At 41.1% G+C, this 21,520-nt stretch overlaps 2 protein-coding genes across 6 annotated transcripts in view; one reads left to right on the top strand and one right to left on the bottom strand.

Annotated features, from left to right (window-relative positions):
* Nucleotides 1-3,638: 3,638 nt before the first annotated feature.
* On the top strand, nt 3,639-6,561 carry LOC136436468 (nucleolar protein dao-5-like). The gene is made up of 2 exons (XM_066430468.1): nt 3,639-3,891; nt 4,023-6,561. The coding sequence occupies exons 1-2, from the start codon at nt 3,735-3,737 to the stop codon at nt 4,793-4,795; spliced, it is 930 nt and encodes a 309-aa protein (XP_066286565.1). The 5' UTR covers nt 3,639-3,734; the 3' UTR covers nt 4,796-6,561.
* The window catches only part of LOC136436467 (WD repeat-containing protein 17-like), a 53,711-nt gene continuing 37,690 nt past the window's right edge, over nt 5,500-21,520 (bottom strand). For 2 of the 5 annotated variants that reach the window (XM_066430462.1, XM_066430463.1), the window contains 18 exons: nt 19,892-20,094; nt 19,190-19,342; nt 18,565-18,588; nt 17,912-18,045; nt 17,410-17,535; nt 17,046-17,201; nt 16,389-16,453; nt 15,834-16,009; nt 15,231-15,382; nt 14,514-14,650; nt 13,905-13,925; nt 12,586-12,697; nt 11,857-12,001; nt 11,157-11,259; nt 10,690-10,791; nt 10,127-10,228; nt 9,321-9,516; nt 5,500-8,712 (listed from right to left, as the gene is read on the bottom strand). In XM_066430462.1, coding sequence (XP_066286559.1) covers nt 8,593-8,712; nt 9,321-9,516; nt 10,127-10,228; nt 10,690-10,791; nt 11,157-11,259; nt 11,857-12,001; nt 12,586-12,697; nt 13,905-13,925; nt 14,514-14,650; nt 15,231-15,382; nt 15,834-16,009; nt 16,389-16,453; nt 17,046-17,201; nt 17,410-17,535; nt 17,912-18,045; nt 18,565-18,588; nt 19,190-19,342; nt 19,892-20,094 — 2,227 coding nt within the window. In that variant the 3' untranslated portion in view covers nt 5,500-8,592. The remainder of the gene's footprint in view (nt 8,713-9,320; nt 9,517-10,126; nt 10,229-10,689; nt 10,792-11,156; nt 11,260-11,856; nt 12,002-12,585; nt 12,698-13,904; nt 13,926-14,513; nt 14,651-15,230; nt 15,383-15,833; nt 16,010-16,388; nt 16,454-17,045; nt 17,202-17,409; nt 17,536-17,911; nt 18,046-18,564; nt 18,589-19,189; nt 19,343-19,891; nt 20,095-21,520) is intronic. The other 3 variants (XM_066430465.1, XM_066430464.1, XM_066430467.1) reach the window with 3 other exon arrangements.

Consider the following 21,520-nt stretch of genomic DNA (forward strand, 5'->3'; position numbering starts at 1 on the left):
GTAATATTATTGCATATTGACGTCTTTATCCAAGGCTTGAAGATTCTGAAAAAAAATTCCATAATTCTGCCTTTTTTCCGTTCCAAAGGCAGTACTATTCATATCTGGGCTTTGGTGCCCCCCTCCCTCATAATCTCCCCCCCCCCCCCCCCGACACAGCGTGCAATGTCAAATTAAGGCTTCCGTCACGTGTACGCTGTTCATTCAGTCGCTTTGATTACGGCGGCGATTGATATAAGTTAGGCACTGGATTTGATTGTAAGCATAAATTTGGTACACTCTCTTCGCATTTTTACCTAAGGAGGGATAGTACGCAAAGTGTAGGTAAATTAAGCGCTATTTAAGAGGAAACTGGGAAATCGAATGTTAAGTTCCTTGCTCCTTGAAGCCTTAACTTTTTTTCGCTTTGTTGGTGCCAAATAGTAGTCTGATAGGTTCTCCACGCACCCATAAAGAGTTTATTACTCTACCCGCTTCCTTCTCCGTCAATTTCACCGATAATGGGTTCTGACTGGCAAAAGAATGGTGTATTTCACACATTTGGTGTGCCTTGCGCTTCTTAAGAGGACATTCACGGCACAATTCTACAAATTCGACGTCGGACGACTTTGATTTGGAAAGCGCAAATCCTGTGCTACCACTTCATGTCAAAATCTGCGATTTTCATCGGTGCAATCAAGCGCGACGAACCAAAACGCAATCCCACTCAGTTGCCCTGTGATTCCCGTGACGTCACTTCGTGACGTCATCCTTATATTCGCTTTTAGAAGGTCTAGCGTTAAGTATGAGGCCCAGAAACGACGGAACTGCCATAGATATCGTCGGCCGCGGACCCGTGAAGATTTCCCCGCCGGTTTTGCATGTTTTCCGTAAAGCGCTGTAATAGTAGCTTACATTTTTCATTGCTCTTTCTGATTGTGACGTCAATGTTCTGTCAGGGTTTGAATATGCGGCAAATGTCGAGGGAGCGCTGTATTTTCTATACGGCTTTAAGCATGTCCTGCGGGAAAAGTGACCATCGCAGCCAAGTGAAATTTGGATATATGGTAGATGGAATCTTTCTGAAGTCTGGGGTGAAATTTTTATGACAGAATATGCAAATTAATTTAAGGTTCCGGTTCGGAATTGTTTTGACCGCCTAGCTAAATAGTGCGTGAAGATAAGACGCAAATCCTAGGTTTTTTCGTTAGTTTTGGCTCCCGATTTTTCGGCTATCGCTATAGCAGTGCGTTATCTTTTATATTTCCTGAAAACCCCGATCTTCGTAGCGTTTTACGGTTTCCGAGTTTTGGTCGTCCGCGGGTACTTCCTGGTATTAGTGCGCGATGACGGTAACGCGGCTTTGTCGCCTGATTACCCGAATCGTGCGTTCTATGTGCGTTTTGCGTGGTTTCGCACCATTCGGGATTGCGGAAAACGTATCCTCACGATTTTTTTCATTTTTCCTAATTGCACAGACAGAATGATGACCTTTATTTCCATATCAGTCATTATCCTAGGAAAACTTTTGTTTTCCTTCCAGCGGCCTTGGAAGAATGCCCTAAAAATAGCAGTTTTGGGGATGAAAATTGCTTTTAGTGACGGTTTTCACTAAAAATGACGTTTCCACAGAAAATATTAAATTCGTCTGTCGTTCGAAGATAAGTCACCCCTATCCATCAGAAACATTGAATCGGCCGAAAAGGGATGTTTGGAAAAGCGCTATTGCCTTTCTGGGAACGAGTCGGGTCGGCCTCGAATTAAAAAAAAAAACTCCGAACCGAGACCTTAAAGAGGCATAAAATCTTAATTAATGACGTCATAGGTGCCGTAATATTATTGCATATTGACGTCTTTATCCAAGGCTTGAAGATTCTGAAAAAAAATTCCATAATTCTGCCTTTTTTCCGTTCCAAAGGCAGTACTATTCATATCTGGGCTTTGGTGCCCCCCTCCCTCATAATCTCCCCCCCCCCCCCCCCGACACAGCGTGCAATGTCAAATTAAGGCTTCCGTCACGTGTACGCTGTTCATTCAGTCGCTTTGATTACGGCGGCGATTGATATAAGTTAGGCACTGGATTTGATTGTAAGCATAAATTTGGTACACTCTCTTCGCATTTTTACCTAAGGAGGGATAGTACGCAAAGTGTAGGTAAATTAAGCGCTATTTAAGAGGAAACTGGGAAATCGAATGTTAAGTTCCTTGCTCCTTGAAGCCTTAACTTTTTTTCGCTTTGTTGGTGCCAAATAGTAGTCTGATAGGTTCTCCACGCACCCATAAAGAGTTTATTACTCTACCCGCTTCCTTCTCCGTCAATTTCACCGATAATGGGTTCTGACTGGCAAAAGAATGGTGTATTTCACACATTTGGTGTGCCTTGCGCTTCTTAAGAGGACATTCACGGCACAATTCTACAAATTCGACGTCGGACGACTTTGATTTGGAAAGCGCAAATCCTGTGCTACCACTTCATGTCAAAATCTGCGATTTTCATCGGTGCAATCAAGCGCGACGAACCAAAACGCAATCCCACTCAGTTGCCCTGTGATTCCCGTGACGTCACTTCGTGACGTCATCCTTATATTCGCTTTTAGAAGGTCTAGCGTTAAGTATGAGGCCCAGAAACGACGGAACTGCCATAGATATCGTCGGCCGCGGACCCGTGAAGATTTCCCCGCCGGTTTTGCATGTTTTCCGTAAAGCGCTGTAATAGTAGCTTACATTTTTCATTGCTCTTTCTGATTGTGACGTCAATGTTCTGTCAGGGTTTGAATATGCGGCAAATGTCGAGGGAGCGCTGTATTTTCTATACGGCTTTAAGCATGTCCTGCGGGAAAAGTGACCATCGCAGCCAAGTGAAATTTGGATATATGGTAGATGGAATCTTTCTGAAGTCTGGGGTGAAATTTTTATGACAGAATATGCAAATTAATTTAAGGTTCCGGTTCGGAATTGTTTTGACCGCCTAGCTAAATAGTGCGTGAAGATAAGACGCAAATCCTAGGTTTTTTCGTTAGTTTTGGCTCCCGATTTTTCGGCTATCGCTATAGCAGTGCGTTATCTTTTATATTTCCTGAAAACCCCGATCTTCGTAGCGTTTTACGGTTTCCGAGTTTTGGTCGTCCGCGGGTACTTCCTGGTATTAGTGCGCGATGACGGTAACGCGGCTTTGTCGCCTGATTACCCGAATCGTGCGTTCTATGTGCGTTTTGCGTGGTTTCGCACCATTCGGGATTGCGGAAAACGTATCCTCACGATTTTTTTCATTTTTCCTAATTGCACAGACAGAATGATGACCTTTATTTCCATATCAGTCATTATCCTAGGAAAACTTTTGTTTTCCTTCCAGCGGCCTTGGAAGAATGCCCTAAAAATAGCAGTTTTGGGGATGAAAATTGCTTTTAGTGACGGTTTTCACTAAAAATGACGTTTCCACAGAAAATATTAAATTCGTCTGTCGTTCGAAGATAAGTCACCCCTATCCATCAGAAACATTGAATCGGCCGAAAAGGGATGTTTGGAAAAGCGCTATTGCCTTTCTGGGAACGAGTCGGGTCGGCCTCGAATTAAAAAAAAAAACTCCGAACCGAGACCCGAAGTAGCGTTAGTGAAAGAAGTAACACGTCATAGACATTTTTAATGTCACGTGACGCCTCTTTCTTTGAACGTCACTAGCACAATCACGTCATCAATGTTCTTGGTTACTTTTTGTGACGTCATAATTGTACTCACAGTTCTGAATAAAATAAGCCATGGATTCAGACGTATCTTTTGTATCTTCTTGGGTCCGCTGGTTATTTTCCACAGTAACATCGACTTCAATCGTGAATAAGATGTTTGGAGTATTGCTGCAGTTTTTCGAGATAATCTTCCGATTTGTGATGAAGGTTGTTGTCTTCGTCGCGAAAGGTGAGAGCACGTTTCCTGCATCTCAAAATCAGAGCTAGCTGTAGTTTCTGTCCGCCGTGTCTGATAGGTGAAGTAGAGAGTCAGTGATGTTCTAAGAACCCGCCTGTAACCGAACTTCTTTTTCTCCACAGCCTTGAAGGCGCCGTTTGGACGTCAGACATGTGAGGCCTCTGCATCCGAGAAGAAGCCACCTACAGTGCCGCTGCACAGGAAGCCGCCCGAAGCTGTGAAGATCAATGCTCGGAGAAGCGACTTAAACGGTCGTAAAGGCACCAACGTCAAAGCCAACGTTCCACTGTCTCCCAGTACTGGTGAGGCCAACAACACCAAAAAGGCCGGCTCGAAGGCGTCTTTTGCCGGCCTTAAACCTTGCTTCCTACTCACTCGTAAGAAGGCAGCCCCTGCTGAGGGTGATAAGAAATGCGCCACTTCTACGAAGCAGAAGGACACTGCCGAGTGCGAGGCCGGGAAATGCTCCACCTCTCAGAAGCAGAAGGGCACTTCTAAGACCGACAACAACGCTACCACCCCTCAGAAGCAGGGCGCTGCTCAGGCCGACAACAACAACGCCACCACCCCTCAGAAGCAGGGCGCTGCCGAGGCCGACAACAACTCCACCACCCCTCAGAAGCAGGGCGCTGCCGAGACCGACAAGGCCACCACCTCCCCGAAGCAGGGCGCTGCTGAAGCCGATGAGAAGTCGACCGCTTCTCCCCGCGGTCAGCCGGAGGAGGACACCCCGCGCCCCAGCATCCCAATCTGCCCGGTCCTGGCGCAGGTTCGGCCCGTGGTGCTGCCGATCCCAGGCACCAACTACTTCGCACCTGTGTGGGACGGGAGCGAGAAGGCGCAGATTATGCTGCAGATGATCATGGCAGCGAGGAGGCAAGCTGGACTGTATTAGATAAAGTGCATAGTACTAGTACTATCATGCAGCTTTAACATGACATTTGATGTGGGAAGGGGAAATGTTTATGTGTTCGAATAGTATTGTTTTTGACAAGTGGCTCAGTTGGCTTTCAAAGTACAGCGCTGACTTTATTAGGATCCAAACAATATTCAGTAATGATAGCCCTATGCTATGGTGAGATACTTTTACAAAATCTGTTCTTCACACCTTCACCTCATCATCTTAAGGGTCGGGGACTATGGTCCCTTACAACACCAGCTTCCTCCATTCTTCCCTGTCCTGGCCCTCTGTTTGCATTTAGCCAGAACTTCCTTTTTTGCGTCTAAAGTTTGCCGAGCTTGAAGCAATGTCTTCGTCTTGTGTAGTTGTTAGCGCCGATGCCACTTTGGAGTAGTGTAACCTTATAAATATGCGATCTTGCAATTGCGAAGAGCTCATGTTGCAGTAATTCAGTCAGCCGTAGGAAGTCTCTTTTGGAACGCGAGGACTGTGCATTACACCATGTATACATACTTACTAAATTTTGGATTGAGACCGTAGGGATTTCCCGTTTTTCCTTGTTTATAATACATTGAACTGTAAAGCATCTATGCACAGTAAATATCCTATCTCCCAAGCCTCACTGACAGAAGTAAAATGTACTTGTAGTAGTTGTACATGTAGTTGTAATAGTGAAAATCAAAGAAAAGAGACAACTGTTAGAGATGAGCAAACTATAGAATATTTATTGTACAACAGGCACCTGCATATTAAGTTCCCAAGTTGTTTAAGACACAAACATATGTAAAGCTATCAGTCCTTGCAAAGATACAGATGCAGAGAGTACTCGATTTTTTACTTTATCTGTTATCCGTTCACTAAGATTGCACATTGAGAAGTTCAATGTTGTCACAATAGAGGTTTAATAACATCTCACAAAGGTTATTTCAAGTGGAGCCGAGAGGTCTGACAATTCTATTAACTCTTATCGTTGAGCTTGCAAATAGGGCATTTTCACTACTTTCCATGCCATGTTGGTGCCCCTACTTGCATTCCAACGAATCGTAGCTGAAGTACACAGCATTTTGTGTTCCATCAGGAAATCTTTTAGCATCGCTCTTATCTTTTTAGCTGTAGACCTTTAATGGTGTTTTTTTGAGAGAGTCAGAAGATTATTAGATGTCTGAAAACGCTTAAGCTACGATTCACACTGGAATGCAAATAGGGACACCAATATGGTGGCAGACACAGCAATGACGTCGTGTGATAATGTTGTATACCATGATGTAAGAGCATGTATAAATCATTAAGAGGCTTATAGAACTGTTAACCTTCTGTATACTACAGTTGCATCAGTGAGCCACATCAGGGTCTGTGTATAGTACTAAAGGTTAACATTAATAAAGGATATACAATTGTAAAATATTCAGAACATACAAAACTTCTAGGCTTTATTGTAGTAAAAATTAGAACTGAATGACATTGAAGTTGCACAATGATAGTTTTAGGGTTATTAGTGTATTGTCCTACCTGTGTTCCAATAGTCACCATTTTAATGTTGTACAATATTTTAAGGTTGCAGCAGCCCTTAAAGAAAGACGTTACATATATGCACACACAAAAACTATATTTCAGTCTACTTAAATCACAATAAATCAGAGTTATACAATGGAGATGTAAATTCTAAACATTGTGAAAAATCCTGTAAGCTTTGATTGGGCCATGTTGATTCAATCATATGGATGACATCCTTTGGGAACCCCAATACTGATGGGAGGGTGGGAATAAAAAACCTTGGCAAAAAAAGTTGCAGTTACCTTCATTATGAAATCTAAGTGGTCAGGAAGGTTGAACAAATGACTTAACACACAGAGTATGGTATACCGAAACAGATGAATTTTTGTTCTTTTACATTCTTCTTCTTTGACGTAGGAATTGACTTTTTTGGCATTCTACAACAAAAGTATGTTACGTTTCCTGATTTTCTTTTTATAGTTTAGGGCATTTATTTGCTCATTTTGCAGCTGCTTTGTAAGATTTACAGTTTGGTCAAAAGCCTTTTTACTCGATTTTACAGGAAAGCGAGGAAAATTGATGCACGCATGGATGTCATCTATATAATCCAATCTACATGGCCCTACAACAGCAAGACCTTGTACAATCAGGTATACCTCAAAGGGCTTAAGCAACAGGTTGCATCCAGTATGTGATTATACTGCTGACATGGGTGGACAATAGTCGGCTAGCCTTACACCGCGCTTTACACACTTCATTAAAAACCATATCAAATTTACATAATACAGAAAAAACACCTCATGTACATGTAACATGACCAGAAGCAAATGTATCACTTAATATCAGAACTTAGGAGGGAAAAAACTAGTGGTCTTTTAATAAACATTGCTGGCCTGAAATTGGTAGCATTCCCTACCTACCAGTACAAACATATCTGTCCAATACTACTCTGGATTCAAATTTTACAACATCTAATGTTACACCCAACTAAGAAATATGTACATCAATCTTTTGGGTCATTTCATAGATGCTGTTTGAGATACCTGCCTTACACAAGTAATTTCTACACTATGAGCATAGAGAAGACTTTGATATTAAGAAGCATTTGCACAGTATCTTCATCACCTCACTATATACAAAGCTCTTTATCATAACATGATTACTAATCTTAAAGTTTGCACTGTGTATACATTCTTGCATACTGCTCATTGAATATTCATTACTGCATTATGCAAATTCCTTTGAAAGCTGCCCTAGCATACAATTATCTACAATACATCTTTACACCTTGTTCTTCATGACACAAAGTATGCACACCTTGTGGTATCAAATGCAGCGATTTTGCATAATAGCAGCATTCTTTGGTTTCCAATTAAGTCATCATTACTTTCTTTGTGCAATATACAATAAGTCGTTGCAGGCTTTTTTACTCAGAAACAGTAAAGGTGTCAATAGTGCCAAATGGGGCACCAGGTTTTCCGTCCATGTACCGTTGTTTCCAGCAGATCACTACACCATTTTTTCCAGACACCCTACACACTTTGCAATGCAGAAGTTCAATGTTGAAGACACAGTCAAATCATTTTCTGTACAATGTGTCACGGTGGGAGAAAAGCAGTTCTGTAGAGCAGACACAAGCATCATACCTGTGTCCTAAGAGCTTCTTTATACTTGCACTAAGGTGTAACATCCAGAATATGCAAGCAAAATACTTTCCTGACACTTACAGAAATTGGCAAAAATATATTTAGATTTTTGCTCCAGTGATTTGCACCGTACACTCAATTAAACACATAGTATGCTTTTTCCATCTTTGTTCATTGGATGTCTACATTGCATTTTGCGTATCATGATTTAATCAATAGAATGCTAATATATATGTTCTTTTATAAGATTGTTCTACATAATACAAGCAGAGGTCACCTTGTTTGGTCCAACAAATTGCACATTTGTCATAGTCTTTGCCACATCCTACACTGTTCTAATCTTCCTACCAAACCGTGCCCTATTCTACCTTTAGTACACTATGGGTGACTTCTTCCAACTTAAACTACTCTCACTGGTAATCATTAATCTGTAAGTTAAAAGCTGGGGATGAGGCCTAGGGAAACAAAATGATGTTGACGTGTTTCAGGTTACCCAACCGACTATACCAAAAACCTGCAACCCTGATCAAATTAACCAAGTGACCAATCAACATCTCTGTGCCAAGTTTTCTCCAACACAACAATATTAATGGCCCGATCCTTGGAGTCATCTGCATATTACTTATTGCTGATGTTATAGAGTGGGGGCCGTTAGAAGGGGTTGATCCGAGAGGTGGTGCCCAGTGGAGAGAAGGGGTTCACCTTAGCCCACATCAGAGCCTCGTTCAGCGATATGGCAGTTTTGCCATCCTCGAGGAAGAACGCTGGACCCTGTAAGAAGTCGTTAGATACTTACTACAGTAACTGTTGTAGTATAGTTTTGAATAACAAGCATAAAACATGCATTTTGAGCAGTTTCAAATAAAGAGGTCTAATATACTATAAAGCAAAACGTTTCAAATTAAGAACGATTCAATCCCCACAACTGGATAAGTGATGCTGAAGAAGTTCTGGTGACGCTGAATTCCAGTCTCCGACGAACATCCTACTTTACCTTTCATGCATTTTGAGTAGTTTTAGGAGTTTCTAATAATTGCATAAAACATGCATTTTGAGCAATTCCAAATTCCAAGACGATTAAATGGAAACATCTGAAAACAATTCAATATCTACATCTGGATAAGACATGGAGATTACTTCCAGACATTTTGAATGACACAGAATAAGAGTGATGCTGAGGAACTTCTAGTGACGCTAAAGAAGCGATTAAAGTCACTCGGAACATCCGGAAATAATCTCCAGATCTTATCCAGTTGTAGAGATGGAATCGTCTTTGAACATTAAATGCCTAACCTTCATCAATACATAAAGTAAAACATTCATTTTTGGTACTTTTATGAGTTTCAAACAACAAAGCAACCCGCAGTAGTCAATCATACCTGTATTCTAGTCTTGGATAGGAAGGACACATGTACATCCGAGTGGCTAGGGAGATGGGAGCCGGTGCAGTGGTCAGCCCCTGGCTCGATGTCCAGTTCTTCCTCTCCAGCCTTCCTCAGTAGCCTCTGTAGGGCCTTCTGGTACCCTTCTCTCAAGCCGACCTCGCTTGTCTCCGAGGAATCATTCTTTAACTCCCTGTGTGGCATGGAACAAGGGAAGAGTCAGTAAAGCACCCTCTCTGCCAGACAGCATTCCCTGAGCAAACGTTGAGCAACCAAAATTGGATTTGTGTGTCCCTTGGTTTTATGATTGATGCATGATGTTAGTTAAAGTATGATGTAAAAGACAGAAAAAGTTGAAAAGATTCTTTGTCTATAAAATTTGTTGAGCAACCTGTCAAATTTTCTGTCTCCAGTGGAAAGGAGCTGTAACAGCATTGCCAATCTTCTCCAATTTGGATCAAATCTTGAGACTACGGATACAAGCTTTAGAACCAAATATTTCTTCTTGTTACGCAACATAAAGATCTGGACTAAACCTAATAACTCTGTTACATGATAAAATAATACAAAATGACAGAATAATTCTGAGAATACATTTCACAATGGTCTATTATAATTTATATATGTACATATTTTGTACTTATAGTCTTTGAAAGATTAGATTTTGAACTGTTTGTGACATCTCTATTCAGCACCAAGGACAGAGATGGTTCTTGTTATACAAAAACAAAAAAACACCATGCCCTTATTGTATCATTACTGGGGTAGAAACAAAGACAAAGAGTTTGCTGAATGAAAAGTACCTTTCATTGGATAACACTTGCTCGGCCTTCCATGCTGTTAATTCCTCCTCCACTTGGTCCTTGCTAAATGGCCAGTTTGAGTTTTCCTTGTCCACAAACATGCTGTAAATCAAAATAACACATAAGAGTCAGTGATGCCCAGTAATTACGTAGGTATGGTACTACATGTACATGTCATGGTGATGTATTTGAAGTTTTAGCTCTGCATTTGTATCTATAAAGCTGGTATAACTGACCTATGACATAACACATGAGCTTTGCAGGTACACGGTGCGGCGGCAGCTGGTTACATTACTGAATGACTTGTCACGCCTAACCTTTACACATCTAGCTGCAAGCATTGTATAAAGCTAGCTAGCGAGGATGCTCTTCGATACTACTCTAGGAAAAGATAGAGTTTCTTGATCCCTCAATCCTAGGTTGATAACTCTGGTACTTGAAAATGTTTGAACTAAATCTTTTAAAATTTCTGAATTAAAGTTGAACTGTCAACACAAAAAGAATTTAATGATAAATCACAAAGTTCAAGTGGTAAAGTTACAGGCTCTCAGATGTAGGCTGACCTTGTTTGCTGGAAGAGCGCGGGAACGATAGCGCTGTACCCTCGTCTCACGGCCAGCAGAGCTCCGACATAGGCACTGATGGTAAGCAGCTCGGTGCGAAGGCTACAGAAAAACATCAGGAACACACCATCTCATGTCAAAGTACTGTACATTCATCCATTTTCAAAAATGCTTTGACTGAAATCACATCACCTTTATACCAATTAAGTCTTATCCCTACATATAATTCCCACAGATGCAAAGAAATGTAAACAAAATGTGTACAACTAATTTTTAACAGTCATGACTGTGGCTAGTAAAATCACAAAATCCAAGGAATGTTTCTGTAAGAGCACTCAAGTCGGTTTTGGGGTCATACAGAGGAATTTAGGCATCTTTTATTATTGCAAATTTTCCTTTCTTTGTGTACTTGGCTCTTGGGTTGTTAAGATGATGTCGTCCATAAGATGACGTGAGTGTGGCCTTACCTGGTGCACTTTGGACTGTCCAGTTTGTCTGTCCTGGTACAGCCCATGTACTGCACCAGTTCTGCCACATCCTGAACTGTCCAGCCAGCGGTCAACATCCTCTCTGAAGTAACAGGGAAAATCATCTTAGTATCACACATCATCAAGTTTTCAAATATTGAAAAACTGCTACAGTCAAATGTAAATGACTGGACGCTAAGAATGGACATAATATTTCCTCTACTTTTAGTTAAAAACATGAAATGGTTAATATGCTGCTGGTAAATACACAATTCTTCAAAATTTTGGAAATATCCATTCAGATATGTATCGCATCAATCTCTTTGGTATCAAAGTCAACCAGAACTCTGACACTATCATGCCTCTTGTTTCTGGGTGAGGTCACAAACTTTTGAACTATCATCAAAGCACTATTACAAGGCTGACATATAGAGATCCCAATCAGAGTCTTTGAAATTCCCGTAAAAGCCAGTCAGAACTTTTCTACTTGGATTTAAGTCACTTGCTTGACTTGAAATTTAAGATTTAGAAATAGGAGACAACCCTAACATGTTCCTAGCATCCTTATTGGTCAACAGAGACTCCAATCAGGATCTCTGCCAGTTCTGCCAGACCGCAATCTCTACCATCACATTTTACAAACTACTAATTTATAAAAAAACTTTGCTGAAACAGGAAGTCTGACAAAAAAATGACTGACCCTTGGCAACTTTCAGGCCCAGTTCTAAGCCCTGTTCAGGACATGTTGAGAGGAGGTAGTACTTGACGGCCTCTGTCTCTTGACCCTCCTCCTCCTGTAGAGCCTGGGCCTTGATGTAACACTCTTCCATGTCAGGGAACCCAGCCTGGAAAAACACACACAATGTGTTGGTCTTCAATGCGAGAATGAAAAAACTTTAAGCAACTATAATTGTTCGTTGATAATGTAAATGCACTTAAGTTCTCTAGGTTTCTATTTTGCACTAAGGGGAAAATGAAGTGTTTGCGGTGTTTTTAAGTTTGCGGCAGCGCTATAGTCACATACTGCTACCGTAACAGTATTGCGGTGAAACGGTCGCCACGAAAACTGCAAACATAAAGCCACCGCGAATTTATCTGCATTTACAGTTTGACCAGTCGGACAATAATACATTTGGATGTTTACGCCCTTTTATTCCCAACCTCTCTTTGCCTGAACCTCACAGCTTTACTCTTTGTGGCAACCTCCCTTCTCCAGACTATCTCTTCTCTCACATCTGAAGATGTGACATATAGCTCAACATGTTTCATCGACAATGACATTTTTTTTACATTTGAGTGTTTTGTTGTCTTTTAAGTCATACTTTTCCATCGTGCATCAAATTCTAATTATGAAATCCAATTTCGGTCGCTGTACAGTCGCTCAGCAATCCATGTCCATTAGAAAGGGGACCTGACAGTTCACGTATACCTTTGAGTGAAGATCATTGATTTCTGCGGCTCCCCCAGAACAGCTGATACAAAACCTGGCCAGTGCCGCCTCACTGTGGGGTAAACGCTGCAACATCTCCACTGCCAGGTCCCTAGGGAAAAAGAATTACGGGTAAGCTGACAGAGTCTTATGAGTCTAGGGCTGTATACAGGTGAGGGTACAGCAGTTTACTTACAGGTCTGGACTTTGGTCAGTTATCTGTAAGTTTTACATGTGGCCAACTGTTTTTAGTGATAGATTGTTTTCTTATTATGAGGATGTATATATTCTACTCTCATAAAAAGTATAAACAGTGAAAAAAGTGTAAGATTTGTCAAAATTGTAATTTTTCTGACACAGGATTCACCTATCTTTGATTCGTCAAAAATGGTGTCCACTTAGTAATTCAGTTTATTCAAGTACAGGTACATGTATACTTGATATTCAGGTCCTACCCTGAGCCTAAAGAATTTTATAGGTACAGGGTTTAAGGACATAAAAAATGGTTTACTTAATGTATTGTTTTGACCTAGAAAAGCCAAGAAATACACAAGCATCCATTAGATGAATGTTTGACATCCAGGTAAACATTACATCACATTGTAATACAACATAAATCAACAAGCAACTGGATAGATTCTCTGAAAAAGTCAGACATTTCAGATAGCATCCACGATCTTTCTTCGATGACTGATAGTCACTGATAGTCCCAGTTACTGATGAAGGATAGTAGATACTCTGAAACGTCTGACTCTTTAGAATATACGTAAACATGTTTTGGTGAAGCATTTTGATCAGATTAAAGACTCAACGGTAAGATTTTCGGTGGCATTACAATTTCATTGTGTATGATGTTCTGACAGAGAAGCCAAGATACATACAAACATGTTTTTGTGATACATTTTGATTAGATTAAAGTGTCATGATACCATTCCCCACAAGGACAAATAAATCATAGTCAATGCCTGCATCATATATCTAAATGGCTGGTCACAGAATGAGATATTATATATATCTGGTATTGATGTTGGAATAGATACCAGATGACAGACACATAGATATTCAGGCCAGTTCAATTCATTGTCTTGGTTCTCAGACATTTAAAAAAATCATCATGGGACCAAGATGAAGGTCTGGAAGCAAAACTTGAATAACACATATATCTAAACCCTGATACTGTATGAACCAAGGTGCAGACTTTCCAGTCAGAAATCTGTTTTCATGTTGATATTACGGTGTAACATTGTTTCTCAAATCCAAGAAATTGAATTGGTGTGGCCACAATGAAGGATATGCAGAGCAAAGGAGAGATGACAAACCTGTACCCCAAAGATGGTATGCTAGTCATGAAAGGTGACAAAAATGAGTCAAGGAGTTAGATCCGTGCCATGAAGTAAGAAGAATACACCACTATGAAATCCTTTGCATGTTAAGAAGGAAATTTCAACACATTGATGTCTTGAAGTAAAAAGATAAGAATTCTTTAAAACTTAAAGGCCCCTAATGTAGAATTTTGAAGCCAAAGCTGGAAATATTCTCCAGCACAAACTTTTGCTTAAATTGTTTCCTTTCAAAACAACTGCACAAACATGCACATTTTTTCAAGTGTTAATCTACAGCCAAAACAAGACCCATATACATTTTGTATTATGCGTTGAACTAGTCTAAACAGTCCAAAACAAATCTCACATTTTCATGCCGACTATTTTGACTTTGTACTCTGCAAACATCACTAGATAATCTTATAACATAAAGTTACATAGAATTTATCATGTAAATGTACAGAACCTTTTGAAACATTAACCTTTTGCTTGTTCCAATCCTATAGTAGGGGCCTTTAAATAAGGATGAACATTGTTAGGTATGAATCGTGCAAATGTTGGTGTATACTATAGATTCTCCTAACATGCAACAAAGTTTATCCCTACCATCTGTTGATGCGCGTGCATCGTTGTGCCAGTAGTTCTGTGGCCAGGTAAGTGAGACGAGGGGTTTTGCCTATAGTCGTGCCCAGACTGATGGCCAGTTCCAGCTCATTCCCACGGATCAACTTGGACATGGCAAGCTAGAAACAAAACAAAATTTGTCAATATATGGTGATCATGCCCCCGTATAATACAAATACAATCTTATAGTCAAGAGCTTTCATTACGAACTTTGCCTGTTTAGTCTATAACAACTCACAAGATTAAGGCACATAAAGCACTACAAATTCCACAATCATCCTTAAAAGATTTTTGTCACAGAGTGGGAGGATGTAAAAATGATTTCGGAAATATTTTAGTCCGTTTTCCCTTCAAACTACATATTAAAGATTGAAGTACACAGTTACATGGAAATGATGTATAAATAGGGCTATCTCCTCCGAATATCTCCTTATGAAATGCCAACTAACTGACAACAATACTGTAAATGCATTCACTTTGCAGTTCTTTTATTCCGCAGGAGGGGAAAGGAGTTTTTTTGCAATGTTTCAAATTCGTGGTTGAAACAATTCTGTAGTACATTAGTGATGAATTACAAAGGCATATCCATAAAGGGGGTTATAACGTCAGGATGGAGAGGTCATTGTGAAAGCAAAACTCTGAAAGTTTCAAGATTTACAGTATCACTGTATTAGATATATGAATCCCAGACATCCTTACTTTGTAGTCTTCCACAGCTAGATGACAGCAGGCTGCCTTCATGGGCTGTCCGTCCTGGAAGTACCAGTCTGCCAGCCGTCTGCTGGCCTTGTGCAGGAGCGGCCAGCTGTCCTCACTCTCTTCTGCCACACCGTTGTATGCAGCATTTGTAACTGTATGTCAAAATCGGTAGAAGATCAAAATTTATCACCAAATGTCCCTCTTACGATCAGAAAAGAACTATAAAAAGGAGCCAACAATTCTAATCCAAACATTTACAGAATATGATACAAAGAAATCTACAACTTTGTTACCTACATTAAAAGTGGGACACTTGGTCTTCCATTGCTTTCTAAAAAAAGTCAAACCTAAAACTAGCTTACATCGTGGTAGGCGGACAGAAGACAAAACTTTTTGCAGTGGTTTTAAGTTCATGGTGAAGACTGTGAAAACTGCAAACATAAAGCCACCGCAAACATTTTCCCTTTTACAGAAGTCCCTTCATTCTACTTCTCACTATTGTTATCCCGCACTGTCTGTATACTTTATCTAACTTCTGTTACAGGTTGCAATGAACCCTCGGGCAAGAACTTGCAAATAAAACTGTAAAACATAATCAATTACCCTCCGTCGCCTGGCCAAACTTTATCGTCCCCTCCTGTGCCGCCTGTGCGACCAGCATGGCGTCCTGGAGCTCTCCCCGGGAGGTGTAGAAGTCCACCACGGCCTGGACGTCTCCGACAGCGATGCAGAACGGCGCCGCTTCCCGTTTGTCCTCCAGGACCTGCTGTTTGGCCCATCTTAAAGGAAAGAAAACAACTTTCAATTTTTGAACCCAAAGTTATCTTTTAGTGTAAATCATCCCTTTTTGGTAGAAATGGAGCAATATGAATGAAAAATGCAAACATTATTCACTTCTCAGCTTAATGATAAATTGGGAAATCCATGCTATACAATTACAAAATGCATATAAAAAATTATATGTTAGCTGTTAAAAATCTGCTGACAGTCCTACATTATATTGATATGTGAATCTTGCAAATTAAAGGAACATGATTCATTTTTAAGCAAATCATGATCAGGGCACACACACATAGAGATGGTAACCTTGAAATTGATTTTGCACAGCCTGAACAAAGAACTCCTCAACATTCGAATTACATGTAACTAGAAAAATACCTTCTTGCCAGGGACCTCCAATACTCCATGGACACACCAGGAGCAACAGCCAGGGCTTTCTCCCACTGCAAAATAAACCATGCAAAGTAAGGATAGTGCTTACTAATAGTGCATTTTCTTTCTTTACTGAAGTTTTAAAAACCACCTGTTGATCCACATGTACATAAATAAGAAACAGGATAGAATTGAAAACATGCCAGAAAAACTACACATTCAAGTAATCATATATAATTATAAAGTTTCTGACAGACATGAAATAAGAAACTTCATATAAAAAGGTATCATTTGTCTTTAAAGATTGTGGATGGGAGTTGGCACAATGGCTATGGAAGCAGGCAAGAAACACTGAAGGCTAATAACAGCCTACTTTAATTGGTAGATATAGTTAGTGATATGCAGCAACAATGATGATGACCATTGCAATGCTATGTTATTCTAACAGTTTGAACTGTGAATTGGTGATGTCAAAGGTGAAGACCCTGAACTTAATATATCAAAGTTCTTGTCTAGACCATGCTTGATACCATGTCCAGATATGTTTTAATTATATCTCTGGGGCCTTCAAATTGTACCCATTACCCACAATGTATTACACAACACATGTTCAGTTTAAACTGTTAACAAGCTTATTGCTCAGTAGACGTCATCCCGACTCACCTCTCCGACCTCCACCATCAGCTCGCAGTACCTCTGCAGGTTGCCCAGCTTGACGTGTATGAGCGCCGCCTGGCGGAGCCTGTCCTCCCTGCTCTGGGCTCCGACACCGGCGCCAAACTTTGACATGCGCACAACCTCCAGCTCCTGAGCCTCTGACTGAAATTGCAGGCACATACATCGCAGTAATCAGAACACCACAACTCTATTGCATAATGAACAAAAACATGTTTTCAAATACATCACAATTACAAGTCTTAGATGATTGTATCAAAATCTGGGAGGAGGGGTCGGCACAAGGTTAAAAAGTGGTTCGTCGGATGTATAGCTCTAGATCTTGGAAATAAAGGAGTTGAAGGGTACTCACAGCCTTGTAACTGGTGAGGTGCTTCATGTGCATGATGCCCTTACTGTAGACCTGGGGGTTCAGCCCCTCCTCCTCCCCTCGGATCACTGACACCAGGTCCCACAGGTTCTTGGTTCCATTAGGAGGCTACAGTAGGGAAGGCATGGTACAGAAGTTAGAACCTGTAGCGCCAACATCTGATTGTAACACTGACTCTGGTGGTACAGCACATTGAATGAGCCAGTGGCTGCATCAACACCATCACCAAATTGTTAACATGCAACAGAGGTCATGGTAGACCGAGGAAATTTCGATGGAGTGTGTAAACAAGGACATCAAAGTCTATTCTGCAGCATGCATGCAACCGCTGGACAGAGCCGCCTAGAAACGCAGTGTGAAGACTAGCCGACTGCTGCCCACCCATATCAGGGACCCCCGCAGCAGCATAATGAAACACTGGTTACTACTAAATACTTACGTAACTACTCAGTGACTTGAACAGTTGCATGCACAGTAAACTTACACTGAAGAACTCAGCAAACATCTGCAGCCCCCTGATGTACTGCTCCTGGGCAGGGAGGGCCTCAACGCGCTGTCTGAGATCACGAGACACCCTACCAGACAGCAGTGGAGGTGCACCAGCCGCCATCGCTTGTTCTGTGAACAACATAGACCAGCATCACCAGCTTTGAAATCATAAACCTGTGAGTGATTGGTTGGTTGGTTGTCAAGTGCAAGCTATATAAAACACTGACTCACGTACAGGCGGATTTACATACACACTGATCCTAACGAGTTATCTATGAAAATAATCAATTCATTTGGTGCAGTGCTTTTTGACCAGGGAGCATTTCCACCACGTGACTGCTCAAGGCTAGTCTGGGTACCATCCTAGTTAGGCCTAGGATGTTGTGTTTCTGGTTACTCAATGGACCCTATCCTTTTCTGGCTTCCTATACTCCCCCCTCATAGGAGAAGCATAGGAGCCCCCTGTATACTAACTAGGATGGCACTCAGACTAGCTCAGGGTGTTGTGAGCAAAAAAATGTCTACACCTAAACCACCAATACCTAAACCACCAATGACAGATCCCCATACATGCACAGACTTGGCCACAATACAGAACTACTGGTTGGTGCATGCGGGGTACATGTAGCAGTATATATAATACATTACCAGCAATCATAGCCTGGCCACACCCTGTAAATGCAAAGACAAGTACCTCAGTATGCAGTATGGTTTTGACCTCAGCTAACATCCACCGGTGAGTGAAACACTTACATCATACCTTGTTTGTGACCAAAACATATACTGTAATTAGTGAAATTTTCGCAGTGGTTTTATGTTTGCGGTTTTCACCATGACTGCTTTACTACGACCTTAAAATCACCTGGTCCAGTGTTTCCATTACCGTACAGTATGTGACTATAACGCTACCAAAAACATATACTCCATTTCCTCCTTAGTCTCCATTCCAAAATAAATCACCATGAACTTAAAGGCATTCACAGTAGTTTGTTTCAGAATCTGTACATCCATATATCAAGATCTCTACCGGTACAATCAGTGATTCTGCCAGTAGAGGTCCTGATCAGAGCCTCTGCAGATGGCAACTCCGATCTCCATCTCTACCGTTACAACCACCAATTCTACCAGATCGCAAAGTCTATCCTAACATATATCTCCTTTTCTCTGTCTGTGTATCATTCTGAAAAAAATGTACTACTAACATCCTCATAGTTATACATCATGAACTGAAGCTTGATTGAGATTGAGTATTTAAGTATAACGGGTGACTCACCTTGGGTCATGGCGAAGATTTCTGTCCACGGCCTCTTGGCGATGACGCTGATCTGCAGCGTACTGACCAGAGGTGTCAACGACCAGATCCTAACGGTGGAGTCTCTGGAGCAGGACGCCACGGTGAAGGGTCGCAGGGGGTGACATGTCAATCCTACAAACACAATAGCACACAGCAATTCAATTGGTAGAGCCCATATTATGTAGTAATTCAGGTGAAATAAATGGTAAAACCACTGTGTTATAATATTTGGACTATCAGGTGTAGCATAGGCCAGAATGTTCCCCCAGTTATAATACACCCGGTACATTCTGACTATGGGTATGTTCCAACCTCCAACACCTGTATCATTTTCATCTGAGATGATTCCTGGTCTGCTTGTTTCATCTTCATTGCACTAAGCATATACTATCATCATAATGATATTATAGTACAAGTATCTAGATTTTGTTTGTATGGCAGCAGTTCTAAAGGTTGCTAAATGTAACTCTAGAAGGCACAATTCAGCTTTAGGCTAAACCAATGCTGTAACAATAAACACTTTTCGATTCTCATATGTGGTAACAATACTACTAACTGCAAGATACATAGAGATAGAAGTTGTGAAAACTTTTGATATCCTTACTGTTCACAAGTATTGTACATGCCACAGTAAAAATGACATCCACTCTTACCATAGTTCTGAAGCTGTATCGGACTTACCGTAGACATCTGCACCGTGGTCGTACACAGTATCGATGCAGGCACCGTCCCGTGTGTCCCAGACGCGGATTGTGTAGTCCCAGCTGCCGGACAGGAGCAGGTACGGGATCTCTGGGTTCCACAGGAGCCCTCTGACCGGCGCAGTGTGTCCGCTCAGCACCATCGCACACGAGTCCTGCGTGTAGTCCCAGATACGGATGGTCCTGCACCGGCATTGCAATGGAGAACTTAGAATATGCAGTAGATGAATTTGAACCACACAAACTGGTGTCATTATAGGGGGGACTTTGCTCACAAACTGTCATCGCGCATGTTCGTAAAGAATAGTACACGTTCGAATGACATTCCCAGAACCTGACCATTGTCACAGAGCCTTGTATCTCGTGGGTATTCACTTCCTGCGGGCGGTCCCGTGTTCACATACATGCTGTCAAACTTTCTAATAATTCTATACAATGTCGGTGGCTAATCCCCTTCCTCACTTGCATAAAATTACTTGAATGTTTTGTTCTTATCTGTCGTGAAACAGTCAGATTGTAATCGAACACCTGCCTCCTCCGGGTTTGGGGAATGTCGTTTGAACGTGTTCAAAAGTTTGCAATGATGTGGCAGTTTGTGTTTAAAATCAAAGAGACCGCATAACTATCTATACCAACAAAGCACTCGGTCTTGCACTTTGCCTGAAATCTGCTAGAGGGAGTGGTGAAAAGTAGTCATTTCTTTCTTTGGCCAAGGACTATCCCCCCAACATCACCATCCAAAATCTCAACCAAAAAGATCATGTAAATCCATAATCACTAGCAGCTGATCACCAGACAAAAGTGTACATGACAGTTGTACAGATTTCAAAGAAAAGATTTTCAAAGAAAAGCAGAAAATATGGCAGAAAGTTTAGGTACCTAGTACACATTGTTGACTACAGAACATACACTGAAGGTGATGTCTTCAACTGAAGTCAGACAGAAAAACAATAGATAAGATAGAAGAAGCAAAAGTTGAAATAACAAAGGACTTGGCTGAAAAAATTGATGAATGGACATATTACTAGCTAATACTTTAATGCATCAAACCATTACATGTTGTATTCAACAGAATACTCATTGTGAAGAAATCTTCAGTTTGCTAGTTGGATAATGTTGGAGTCTCAATCTCATCCTATGTCATAAACATATGTTGGCTACAATGTTGGACACAGACAAGCAACTACAGGTGTAGCAGGCCAAATTATACCCCTGACCAGAATATACCCAGGTACATGTACATTTGTATGTTCTGGCTAGGGGTATATTCCAGCCTGCTACACCTACATGTATTCCACCTACAGAATGTTTTTGCAGATTTTTCCTGCTTTTACTTAGGGAGGTTTCATAAAACAGATCCCCTCTGTGCACTGACCCCCCTGTACGTGGGGTCCCCCGAAAGTGCGAAATGGAACGAAATGGAACGAAATGGAACGAAATGGAACGAAATGGAACGAAATGGAACGAAATGGAACGAAATGGAACGAAATGGAACGAACTAAAACATGTGTTACATTATGAAATGTAATACCAGTAGATAGCGAAATATAAGGAACGTTGTAACATTCACAGTAGACGGGAACAGGAAGCAAATACATAATATAACGTG

The sequence above is a fragment of the Branchiostoma lanceolatum genome, chromosome 6 (genome assembly GCF_035083965.1).
Source record: "Branchiostoma lanceolatum isolate klBraLanc5 chromosome 6, klBraLanc5.hap2, whole genome shotgun sequence".
Classification (NCBI taxonomy): Eukaryota; Metazoa; Chordata; class Leptocardii; order Amphioxiformes; family Branchiostomatidae; genus Branchiostoma; species Branchiostoma lanceolatum.